This window comes from Hydra vulgaris, chromosome 03 (genome assembly GCF_038396675.1).
Source record: "Hydra vulgaris chromosome 03, alternate assembly HydraT2T_AEP".
NCBI lineage: Eukaryota > Metazoa > Cnidaria > Hydrozoa > Anthoathecata > Hydridae > Hydra > Hydra vulgaris.
Window position 1 is genome coordinate 16,238,093 of NC_088922.1, and position 14,408 is coordinate 16,252,500.

Below are 14,408 nucleotides of genomic sequence, written 5' to 3' on the forward strand. Positions count from 1 at the left end.
AAGTAAAAAAGTACAACTACTTTTCTCAAAAGTAGATAATAGTTTTAATTTGTTTTTGTTTTGTTTTAAATGACATGAAATTCGATTAAAAACAAAATTAACAACATATTTATTTTCAATAGTTCTTTACGTTGAATGCAAATCAAACAGTATTTTGGAACAAAGAGAGAACAATAATTGTAGGCTTTTGGAACGTTTCCCACGCTTACTTTTATCATAAAATTTATTTGCTCTTAACTATGCAAGCGTTGAATGCTTTGCGGTTTAAAACAATACTGCGATTATCATTAACGATAAGATTAGTTTTATCATTAGCGATAAAATTAGTTTGCAATTACTCTTCTTCTGGGATGAAAACATTTTTTTTTTGTAAAATCCCTGAAATTTAAGGCTTTATTTTAAAAAGTTGAAAAATGTTAGTATGGAACTTAGTACAAACAAACACACGCAAAAACACACGCACACAATTCTTGATGAATTCTTAAATTCATTAGTTAATTTTGATGTTCTGTTTATAATCTTCGAAGTTTTAAAAAAAAAAATTGTCATTTTTATATTTATAAATGGATAGTTTAATACATATTATTTCTAAATGTTATAAATTTTTATATTGTAACTGTATAATGTTTGCATAAAATATATATAAATTTTATTATTTATATATATATATAAAATATTACTTCATGTAGTATCATGAAGTAAAAAGAGTTTTTTAAGATAACCAAAAGAAATGAAAAATTAGAAACTTAGTAAGCGTTCTTCTTCTTCGTTTTCTTTTTGATTGTTAATTAAAGTTACGATGTCTTTAAATTTATTTTTTTCATTAAAGAGACAATATAATTTCTTCTTCGTTGTTTTATTTATCTCTCTGATGACTTTTTCTTCTTCAAATGAATCCTCTTTGCAAATCAGTTTTTGGCTTTCGCAAACATCGTATAAATGATTGTTATTGTTATTCTGAAAACTTGAATGATGCGATTTGTATGAAGTTTGTCGGGGAATTCGTCGCAGATGATCGACTTTTTTCCTTGCACATACAATGAAGCTTAAAGTTTTTGAACGAGTTCTGAACTTTGTGTCTTTTTCATTATCGGAAATATTCCTAGAACAAAATAATAAATTTTTTTATACTTTATTAAAAATTATAATAAATTATGTTATATATTGGCATTTAAATGTGTATATCTCACAAAATATCAAAAATAGATTTAACGGCCAGTAAAAGAGACATTTGCTTATTTAACAACCTGAGATTAAATGATTCAAAAGCTTCTTGAGTACTTGTAATCGAAGTTTTTATTTCTCCGTTTATAGAAAAACAGTCGCTGTCACAATGTGAGTATATTTCTGTAGATTTTTCGCTCCAACTTCTTTTTAACAAGTTTATGATTTTTTTGCGAGGTGAAAATACTTTTGTAAAGTCTAATAAAAGAATAAATTAAAAATGGAAAAAAAAAATCTTTTTTTTTTTTTTCCTACTGTGCAGTGATGGTAACTAGAAACTTGGTGGCTTGAAATATGGTGGCTTGAAACCACAAAATTACCCTCGTAACAGTTTTTGAGCAATGTTGAAAAAATGTTATTGGATTTTTTTTTTCATCTCCTGCAAATAAAACTGCTCTTATTTTCATTTATTCATTTATTCTTATTTTTATTATTTATTATTATTATTTTCTATTTATACATTTATACATGTCGATAGCTTCATATAATAAAACTTTAAAGCTTTCGATATCTCAACAACATTTTGTTTGTGTTGTTACGATTAGCTGAGTTTTCGCTAACTTTTGACATATAACAAAATGTCGTTAGCAGCTACTCGCTAGTCAATATTTATTTCATATATTTATATTTTTAAGTAAAGGTGGTGCAGTAATTAGAGTTCTGGCTCGGAATCCAGAGGTTGGGTTCGACGCCAGCTCTCTAGCTCAATAAGCGACATTGGTAAGCAAAGAGGCGTGAATAGGTTTGTGCAAAAGTTCCCTATTTTTTATGTGTTTTTTTTTATAGTACTAAATAATTGTCTAAAAGTTTTAGACAATTATTTAAAATTTTTTATTAATTGTTAACATTATAATAAATTTAAATATAACATGTAATGCGTTTTGTAAATTTAAAAAAATTAAAAATTAAAAAATCAGGGCTTGTAATTAAAATCAAAATCTATTTCGCTTTTAACTATTGATTAAAGATTGTCTACTAAATGATTTTTTGATTTGTTTGCAAAAGCGGTAGTACTTAACTAGTAGTATTGGAGCATATGAACAACATAGCAACATATGAACAACACAGCAACATATAAACAACATAGCAACATATGAACAACATAGCAACATATTTTTTAAAATTGATGTGTAAATGGTTATAGCTCATATATAGTTATATATAGGGTAATATACATTATATTAAATAAAAAAACATGTATATTTGAAGGTTCATTAGAGACAATTAGAGATAGAATTGTTTCAGGGTTCAATAATATCTAAAATTTAAAGAATACTAAAACAAAACCATAAAAAACATGATTTTATAAGTGCTCTGTTTTTTTTTTTTTTTCGAGTCGCAACTCTTGGCGTGAACTTTCTGATAAATGCTCTTCCGCGGTTCTTTGTGAAAAGACCGTTAGGACTTCTGGGAGCACCTTAATAACTACAATATATATATATATATATATATATATATATATATATATATATATATATATATATATATATATATATATATATATATATATAAATATATATATATATATATATATACATACATATATATATATATATATATATATATATATATATATATATATATATATATATATATATAATATATATTTATATATATATATATATATATGCAATGAGTTGCAACTCTCTTAACAAGAATATTTTCCAGTGTATGGGCATCAATTATATATTATTTATACTAGATGTCTAACTTCGATCCGAAAAGTGAAGCCGCATTTGTTCTAATTAGAAATGGCTTCCACAACATTAAATAAGATCCTGCAAGTTAGACATCTAGTATATAGGGAAGAGTCGGGTGAAGTGGGACACGTAAATATTTTTCAAGGTAATTGCAATATCTTTTTTATTTGATGTATAAATTGAAACAAATAATCTTTTTAGACATCCCCTTCTTCATTTCTTCCCCTCTATATATCTATATATATATATATATATATATATATATATATATATATATATATATATATATATATATATATATATATATATATATATATATATATATATATATATATATATATATATATATATATATATATATACATATATATATATATAATATATATATATATATATATTATATATATATACGTATATATATATAAATATATATATATATTATATATATATATATATATATATATATATATATATATATATATATATATATTATATATATATATATATATATATATATATATATATATATATATATATATATATATATATATATATAAACGTCATATCATTGATGGGCGTATCAAGAATATTATTAAACGTATGGACGTCCTTCATGAGGAAACCTGGCCAAAATTTGGGACAGGTAAAAAAAGGAAATTAATTAAAGTATTACTCTTTTTGTGGGAAAAAATATCATTGGTAATTTCTTCTCTTATTACCAATGCTGGATTAACTCGGGTTCCTGGGAGTCTAGGCGCCCAGCCCAAAAAAATTAGGGTACCAGCAGGGCCCCCAATTTTAAAAGTATATCATATTTTCTATATTATATGACTTGACATTCTAAATTATTTTCATTAATTTTTAATGAAATTAATTTCGATAATTTCTATTCAAGTTAATTTCATTAAATTCTCATGTAGTTAAAAATAAAAACCCAAAACTTTTCTAAAAAAAGTTCGAACTTGAACACGCTCGAACTATATTAGAAAAAAGTTCGGACAAGTTCTTTTTTTCGAACAAGTTCTTTTTTTACTTACTTAAAAAAGTGAAACAAACAGATACAAGTTAAATACAAAACTGTTTAATTATTTATTAAGAAATGCAAATAGTCTATATTTTGATTAAAGTTTTTATTTTATTTAAGAACAAATAATGTCACTAGGGTCGCCAGACGTCCCGGATTTCCTGGGAAGTCCCGAAAGAAAATAATTAAAAGAAAACTAATAAGGAAAAAGTTGAAAAATAAAAGAAAAAAGGGAAATTATAAAAAAATAGATGATTAACGAAAAAAAAAAAAGGCGGAGAAGAGAATTGAAATATATATCTATATACGAATTAAAACTTTTTTTTACAATTTTTGTAAACTATTTGTTGTTGTTGTAGTTAACATTTCAGTAAATTTCAGGAAATAATTAGCGTGCGTTGGCTCTCTTTGGGTCCTGCTATCGAAAGCTTGCTGCAGTCATGGCCGGTCATTATTTCATATTTCAAATCACGTGGAGAAGGTTGTTTAGTTGGTTGTTTTCAGGTCAACATTGATTACGGTGATTTGCAACTGAAAGTCACCGAAATTTATTTATTTTTTGTCCAAAACATGTGCTTTGTCTTTGAAAAAACTGTTCTTGTTCTTGAAAGAGATAACAAGTCTTTTTGTGAGCTGTATGATATTATGTATGACTTAAGTAAGAAGAACCGGTTTCAAGACAGATTTTTTGGGTTTAGCGCCCAGTGTATTCTTAAGTCAGAGTTAATTCTCTCAGCAATCAAAAAGTAAAACCAGCACAAAAATTCAATTGAATCAAATTTATATGCTGGTTTGCAGACAGCTGTGACTTATTTAGAGCAGTGGTTTGATCTTTTATATGGAGCAGTTACTCGTGTTTTGCAGCCATTCTCGCTACAGGTTGTTCCCAGCTTTGAGAACATCATTAATGCTTGTGGTGTCCTAGGTCTAACTTCAAGTATAGACGTGGATATCATTTACAATAAGTTTTTATCAGCAAAGTTAGGATTAGAAAACGTTATTGCGGATGATAAAAGTGACTATGCAGCTGTAAAATGGCAAACACTTTTCGGTAGTTGTGGTAAAAAACATGCTCCTGTAAATTTACTAAAAAATTGTTTCCTATGTGTTGCCTATCTCGGCAAGTAATGCATTTTGTGAAAGAATCTTTCCACTCATGAATATCAAGCAGAGGTCGGAAAGAAATAGAACGACTGTTAAACTTGTGAGCGCAGAGCTCCAAGTTTCAGTGAATTTTTCTAAATTGTGTACTGAGCTCTATGACTTTGTTCTCAAAGATCAGAAGTACATAATGCAGTTGTCAGTAGCCAGAAATACGGTTACGCAATGAAGAAGAAAAAGTAATAGTATATTAAATATATTCATAGTCTCATAAAAGAAATTTTTTTCGGGCTTTCGTCCTCCGTTATAATTTCCCGGGCTGACAAATAGAATATCTAGCAACTCTTAATATCACTTAAATTAATAGTTGTTTGTTTTTTTATTTACTTTTTTTTTGGTAAATATGTAATAAAATATTTTATATATTTTTTGAAATGTAAGTTTTTTTTATTTCTTTTTTTTTTTACCACTTATGAATTATAAATTAAGATTACAATATTATTTTTGCAATAATTGGATAATAATTCAGACTTTGATACACAATTCCCTGATGAATTTATCCAGTTTTCCAAGTTCATGGCAAATGAAAAGAATATATTAGCACTTGAAAGTTTACAAGCAATTCGTAGGAATAAGTTAGAATCAGTTTTTCCCAATGTTGACATCGCATATCGGATTTTTCTTACCCTTCTCATAACTAATAGTAGTGCAGAGAGAGCATTTTCGAAAATGGCAATAGTTCAAAATGATCTCCGTTTTTCAAGGTTAAATGATCGTTTAAATGCTCTTTGTTTAATGACAATTGCAAGAACACTTTAAAAAAATTTAAATTTTCAAGATGTCGTAATTGATTTTGCAAATGTAAAAGCATGAAAAGTTTCTCTGTAAACAAAAAAGTAATCTTATGTTTTTTGCATTTATTTTTAAATCTATTTTTTTAGGAATAGGGCCCTAAAAAAATATTTTTTGGCTCGAGGCCCCCAAGGCCCTTAATCCGACATTGCTTATTACAAGAGTAGATTTATTAGAATTAGAAAACAAATTGCAACGTAATATCATACCAGTTATAAGCAACTCGAGTTTGCCAAAAGCATCAACCCGACTCAATAATTTTGTTGCAACAGATTGGATGACAGAAAAACATGTTTATCTAATGTTATTAAAAGTTTGAAATAAACATAAATGAAAGCTTTTATCTAAGAGCAAATATAAGTAACTCATATAAACTGCCTCAAAACTTTAATAAATATACTGAATATAACATTGCATATCAAGGACCAAATATATGGAATAGTTATCAAAAAGGATTCAGATTTATGGCAAAGTCATTAAGTTCATTTAAGTTTCTAATAAAAAAAGAAATTTTTAAAATTTGAGAATTATTTGTGCTTTAAGGGATCACCAAGTAATTTTAAGTATTTTAGTATTTATTTTATTTGATCGTTTTTTGATTTACTGATTAGCGCAGCAGTTTTATGCCTATTAGGGTTTTTAATTTAATATCTATATTCTATTGAAAATGTATAAAGGGGCTCTATGAAAATATTGCGATGACGTATTGTCATTTTCATCTTCTTTGAGCCTCTGTCTGTTTAACTCTTTATTTTATAAAGATCATTGTAAAAAAGAGCAGTTTTTATTTTATATTGAATATACAAAAACGGTGCTTGTAGACAAGATTTTACTGTCTTCTTGCACGGACAATTTTAATTTTTTTCTTGTATATATATGTTGATTATGTATTGTTAAACAGAAAAAGGAAAAAAAAAATTATTGCGGTTTGTCCGAATCATCAAATGTTGATGGTACATCAAACGTCTCAAAGTTTTTAAAAGCTTATTTATTAACTTATAATTTAGACTTCATCAACATTAAAAAAAAATAAAAAAACTGTTTCAGAACCAAACTTTGGCTATCATTGAAAACAAATAAACCATAATGAAAAACTGCAATTACCATGCAGTAACTGAAAAACTGCAGTTACCATAAAACACAATTTGTCAAAGGTGTTTTTGCCCGTGAAAATAGAACTTTGAGCAGCTAAGATGCAGTAGTTAGAATTCTTACTTAAAAAACGAATTCAATGCAATGCAATGTGAAAAGACTTATTTTATACGATATTTAAAAAACGCCTAAATAATTAACCTTTATTAACAACTTAAATATTATCAACCATCAGCATTTCGTTCAAATTCAGTGAACTTTTAACAAACCTATTATAATAATACTTTGAATCCTTTACCACCTTTCAACCTAATAATAATCTATTAATTTAAATGAAATTGCTAATAATACTCCTTACCAACACATGTTCCATCAATCATTTGTCAGAATACCATGTTCAAATATATGATAACGCAAGTGCATATGTCGGATTGTCCGTAAAACTCTAACCAATTGTATTCAAGAATGTAACAATTACCTAATAAATTTTTTTGAACTGTTTGTCTGAAAAAGGAATAGAGTTGTAATATTAGGGTAACATAACTACACAAATACCATTCAAGAATTATCTCCTACGACTGTTGTCTGCGAATCCTGGCATATAACCAAATGACTTTAAAAACACAGAAACTATGAGATAATCATTGCAGAACTCACTTTCGTAAACTATTACGCGGATACTCATGTGTTTTAATGACTGCCGTTTATATACGCAAACAGGATCCAGCCAGTCAGAAAAACTAATTTTACACTTCTAATCTAACAACTCTTGTACGCCCTTGAAGGTTAGCTATCAAATGTTTTAGTAATAACCCACAACTTATTTACACAGCTAGTGGCTTTGAATGAAATTTATACCAATCCGCCATGTAATAACATTTATGGCAAATAAACCATGATCCGACCTGACATCTAAACGATCTTGACATTCTAACAAATGCAACATGTATTGTATTGCGGAAACCTTAAAACTTGGTTTATTGTCTTTTTGGCCCATTTCTAAACTCTAATGTCACTTACCTTTTATCGTGAACGAATTAAAAAATATCAGTAATTACAATATTTTCATTCCTCCATCACGCCACCCCCACCCCAACAATGTAAAAAACAGGTGAAAAAGCCAAAATAAAACGAAATATAAAACCAAATTCATCCGAACACAACCTAGTAAAATCTGGTAAGATTACACAATTGGTGTCATACAGCAACTTAAAAAGCATACTAACTTTGCTACTTTTTACTAAATCTCACTTGGATCATTCATAGCTTTCAAGATTACTATAACTGTGTAAATACAAAAAATACTATACAAAAAAAACTACCAACTTCAAATTTGGTCCAAAAATAAGTGCGCATTTCTCAGATATAATTTTGCAAGACATTAAAAGCCAGATTATCCCCTTTTATTAACTCAAATTCCTATTCACCAAAGTTGCCTATTTTTAACTTCTCTAATATCAGTGAACAATTTAAAAGTGCCAAATTAAGACGGGCCAGCCATGACAGCATACCTTTAAAATTACTTTATGTTGCTTACAGAGGTGATTTTAGGAATAAAATAAGAGGGGAGGGGGTTAGAATTTTAAAAAGTATCAAATGCATTCCTTAAAAAAAAAAAAAGTCGTCAAAAATATAGAATCACCAGACTCAAATGTGTGAAATACCCCATTAGTCAACTATATTCCTAAAAAACCGACAATGGCTTGAAAATCGCCTTCATTTGGCCTCTATATTGTATAACATTAAAATTGATTTTTAAACCCCTTACACCCCCCAACCTCCACCACACACAAACATTGCTTCCGTAGAATCGTCTCTAATTGCTTGTCTTAAAGAACTCAAAGCTGTATTTGCAATTTTTAACCATTGCAATCATAAATGTATTGAACCATCAGAATAGTTTCTTGAAAACATTATTCTTTTTTTAAAGATAATTACTCATCTCAACCAACTGATAACCAAACAATTGCTATAACATCAACAATATGTTAAGTTGTTGAACGCATCTTTGCGAAGCATATTAGATCATAAGTACAAAAACAATTAGCATTAAGTTATCAAATTGTTTTTTATTCTAAAAGAAGTACAACTGCCGCCACCATAAAAGCATTAGATGACTTGGGATTACTAACAACTATATTCTTTAATTTTGAAAAATTGTTTGACCTTGTCAACCGTATTGTTTTCATGCACAAACTTGAGATCAATCCCTTAACTTGGTAATTATTCTAAGTTAAAAAGTGATTTTTAAACCAAAACCAAAAATCATGTTACTTAAGTTCAACAATAAGTCTATAGAATGGAATGTTGTATTCCCAGATGTAATACAAGAAGGAGGTTTTAGCCCAATCATTTTTTAATCCAAGTACGAGACATAAGCAAATACCTTTTAATGAGTTCTACGCACAAGAAATACGAAGGTGATAACTAACTTAAATGCTTAATAAAATGTCTTTTTTATGCCAAATTAGCTTGCATGCTTGATAAAATGTCTTTTTTTATGCCGAAACGCAAAAGTAGTATAATAGTAAACAGCACAATCCTAAGTTTTACGCTCATACAATTACAGTGGCATCAACTTCAACAAAAAACTCAAATTTGACAAACAATGGTTTACTCTTGTTTAAAAAAATTGTTCCGAACGATACATTTTCAAGCCACTTCAAATATTTGGCTGATGGTTTTGATCTATGTCTTTCTTAGCTCACCGTGTTTGCTTTTTTACCGAAGGAAGTTACTTCGTAACTTCCTTCTAGAGTACCTTTCCAATTGATGAACATTTTAATATTGTATACCTCAGCACACTCAAACACATCTTTTAACGTATTTTTTAAACTACAGCTGTAAAGTCCAACATTCTTTTATGAAGTGGTCTCTTAATGTCCCGCTTATTTATAAAAATTTCAGTTTTTTTGCAATTAAACTAAAGAAAAGTTTTTTTATACTTTTTACTATTTTAAACACATTTTATCACAACAAAATGTTATTATACGTATATAAAAATATACAATCATAGGTAGAATAATTCAAAATAATGAAATTCAAAATATAAGAAAAAATCATTTTCTGTTGTAATTAGTAAAGCACTAAGTCTTAAGTAAATCCGACCAATCACATTTAGTTTACACAAAAAAACGCTTCACATTCAACCTTTAAATTTAACATCCGATCGCAAATTCAACAATGTATTTAAACACATACCGATAAAAATATTTTTACCACCAATAATGGTAGTAACAAACCTGTCGTTACTCTAGAATTTACGTTATCCGAAAAAATACTTAATTCTATATCAGCAGATTAAGATAAATCCAAAACATAGATTAATTAGTTTTTGTAAACTCGAATCAACATTTATTTTAATAGAAGATTTTATATATATATATATATATATATATATATATATATATATATATATATATATATATATATATATATATATATATATATATAGTTGCGCAATTTGAAACACAGTTTCAGTTTGCAGTTTAAACGCATAGTGTTTAAACTTGTTTCAAACTGCATATATATATATATATATATATATATATATATATATATATATATATATATATATATATATATATATATATATATATATATATATATATATATATATATATATATATATATATATATATATATATATATATATATAGTTGCGCAATTTGAAACACAGTTTCAGTTTGCAGTTTAAACGCATAGTGTTTAAACTTGTTTCAAACTGCATATATATATATATATATATATATATATATATATATATATATATATATATATATATATATATACATATACATATATATATATATATATATATATATATATATATATATATATATACAGACAGACAGAGCCGGTTTTCACACTACCAGCGCCCTGGGCGAGATTTCTACGGCTCCCCTAGCTCAATTTAACCCCATTCAAAAAACAGGCAAAGAGTAAAATAACCAAATAGTTTCGCCCCTTTATATTCGGCGCCCTGGGCCATCGCCCAACTAGGCCCTACCCTAACGCCGCCACTGTATACATATATATATATATATATATATATATATATATATATATATATATATATATATATATATATATATATATATATATATATATATATATATATATATATATATATATATATATATATATATGTATATGTATATATATATGTATATATATTTCTATCGGCACCTTTAATTTTTATGTGCAAAATAATTTGTTGCTAAAAATATTAGAAATATACTTAAAAACAAATTATATAAAAGAATTAAACTAATGAATTTGATAAGTTTATTGTAATATATAAAATCCAATGTTATAAATTTTTTTAATTAGATATGTTAGCAAGACACTTACTAAAACTCTCGGTGTGGATCAAGCCCATTTTTGTACTTGTTTTTAGTGAAAATTTATTTGTGCATAATGGAACGTGCTCATTCAGTAAAGAATCTTCTTCGTGGTCAACGTCATAGTCAATTGTTACGACGGACATATTCTAGCCTGAAATAAAACTAAAAATAAGAAAACGTTTTTTCAGTGATAAATAAGATCTAGCTACTGATTTCCTAATATAAAATGGTTTTTAAAGATTACTTTTATTCTAATTTTGTGCGAAATGAAGAAATTCATTGTTCAAATTTTCTTGTTAATCAAAATTTATAATTAATCTTTAGAAATGAACGCTACTGTAATATTAAATGCCATATTATACGCATTGTAATCCTATACTTAGTAAATAGAATCCATTAATAAAATATAAGTGAACTTATTTCTCGTTCGAAAATATCATTGATACACTTTAAAAAAAAAAATTTATTTTTAAGTTGGAAGCAAAACGAAACTAATTTACTCCTTATTTAATAAAGTAGAGCAAAAAATTTCGCTCAGATAATTCCTTTTGAAAACAGCGAGTAATGAGTCATTACAATGATATTTTAAGACTTATGTACTATTAGTAAATCGATTATCAAAACATTGTTAACTTTTAAAAGAAACATCAATTAAAGATAAATAAGTTAAAACCTTATGCTCGAAAAGTTTGCTAAAACTTTTTGAATAAAAATTTTCTAAAAGATTGATTTGTATATTTCTTTATAAAACGCTTTATTAACAAAAGTAAACTTTTTATAAAGCGTTTCGATGATGTAATTTTTAAAAATAATGTAATGTTCCTAATATTTATTGATGAATATAAGTCGAGTTGAGAATAATACTAAAAATAGTTTATCAACTTATTGCTCTTACGTTTGGGGCAGTGAGGGCAAAAATTTTAGGGCATTTTTGTTCTCAGGCTCCAATCAACGCAATTATTTGCAAAGCATCATTATTTGACATAAGTATAAACATATAAATGCTTAGAGTTTACTCCATGTCTGGAAGTTTGCTATGTCAAAGACCAAAAAATTTTGGATCCGCCCCTGTAACTTTAAAAAGATTGTTAGATACTTCTTCATCAGAAGTAATAACTTTTATAAGTCAACTTTACGATGAATCATTTCTGACAAAAAAATTGTTATCAGGTTGGGTTTCCTTAATAAAAGCTATTTCGCCAAATAAGTCAAGAAACTCCCTTAGTGTTTCATGGTTCGATTAACCAACAATGGGCAGTCACTAGTCTTTTATGTAACTTTTTGCCGCCACTTGTCAAAAAAATAAAAAATGAAGATGTAAACATTTGATCACATATAAAGGGTAATATCGTCTAATGACTATTTGTGGTAGAAAATACTCAATGAATGTTTATGGTAGCTATTGCCTTGAATGTTGAAAAATGTTGAAAGCACAACTTAAAGTCACGAAATGTATACACAACTTAGAGTCACGAAATGTATACACAACTTAAAGTCACGAAATGTATACACAACCTAAAGTCACGAAATGTATACACAACTTAAAGTCACGAAATGTATACACAACTTAAAGTCACGAAATGTATACACAACTTAAAGTCACAAAACTAGGTATTGCTTATCTCATCGTTATTTGTATTTGTACATAACTAGCTTAGAAATCATTTTTTAAATTTTCCTTATTTTTCAAGTGTTCTTCATTATCCAATTCAATATATAGTCGTTGTCCTGCAAATATTCTAAGATTTTTTATTTTTATTTTCGGGCATTGGATTTTTATTAAGTCATAGTAATATTCAGCTTACTTATAAAGTATAGTCTACAAAAACATGCCTGCAGAATCATTTACTCAAAAAATAGGCGTGAACACGCTAAGCCCTTAATGAAAGATATGAAAATGATGAATGTGTTTGAAATAAATATCTACCAGCATTTAATTTTCATGTATCGTTATAATCACAATATCTCTCCTATAAGCTTTAATAACAAGCTTAAAATAAATAAAAATGATAGCTATAATCTTAGAGCGAATATGTCCAACACATATAAACTGCCTCGGATAATAAACAAATATTCAGAGTACAGCATTCTATATCGAGGTCAAAAAGTATGGAATACTTTTCAAAAAGGATTCAAAGGTACGGTAAATTCGTTAAGTTCATTCAAGTTTTTAACAAAAAAAGAAATTTTTAAAATATAAGAAACGTTTTTGGTTAATGATACTTTGAATAATTTCTCATAAATCTGTTTTTGTTTTATTTCTACTTTTGTTGGTTGCTTATCAATTTTATTAGCGAATTACGCGTTTTATTACGATATTTTATTGAAATTTTATTACGCATATTGTAACATATTACGATATTTTTTTGAAATCTTGTTATAGGGGCTCTATGAAAAGATTGCGATAACGTACTGTCATCCTCATCTTCTTTGAGCCCCTATCTGTTTTACTTATTTTATTCATTGAAAATTTATATTACGAAGTTGTAAAATCTTATATTATCTTAAAACAGAGAAAGAAAAAAAAAAAAAAAAAAAATGCAAGATCGTAAAGGCTTTCAGATAACAAAAATAATGAGGAAGTGTTAAAATTCAAGTTTTCTGACTGAATTATCAATTATTTTTATTTTTAAAACAATCGGTGTTTCAGTAGAATAATTTTGTAAATTTTCATTAGCCTTTTTTTATTTTTAACAACTATTTTCATATTTACATTTTATCGTTGCCCATTGGGTGCATTATAATATTTCTAAACATTACGTCATTAGAATGCGGTTTGCGTCTATTTGTTATGAATCAAAAACTGTTATCACCATGGTGATTGATTTTGATTTTTATTTTTGTCAGCTGTTGTTATGGAAAGTTTATTTAAAAATAAATTTATTTTAGAAAATTTTTCTTGATATTCAGAAAACTGCTGTCGAGATAAGCTACAGTAGGGCATATTCAAAAAATCAAGCACGGAAACTCGAATATGTTATGCCTATTATTTTTATAAAAATATCACTGACGATCTAAAATTTACTCTCATTTGATTTTAATATATAAAAATTTTGTAAACACATTAGT

General features: G+C 26.9%; 1 protein-coding gene across 2 annotated transcripts in view; it reads right to left on the minus strand.

Moving 5' to 3' along the window:
* Window positions 1–542: 542 nt before the first annotated feature.
* LOC100207827 (uncharacterized) overlaps window positions 543–14,408 on the minus strand; it is an 18,401-nt gene continuing 4,535 nt past the window's right edge. For both annotated transcript variants that reach the window (XM_065792478.1, XM_065792477.1), the window contains exons 2-4: window positions 11,347–11,490; window positions 1,248–1,422; window positions 543–1,102 (exon numbers count right to left, since the gene is read on the minus strand). In XM_065792478.1, coding sequence (XP_065648550.1) covers window positions 739–1,102; window positions 1,248–1,422; window positions 11,347–11,482 — 675 coding nt within the window. In that variant the 5' untranslated portion in view covers window positions 11,483–11,490 and the 3' untranslated portion in view covers window positions 543–738. The remainder of the gene's footprint in view (window positions 1,103–1,247; window positions 1,423–11,346; window positions 11,491–14,408) is intronic.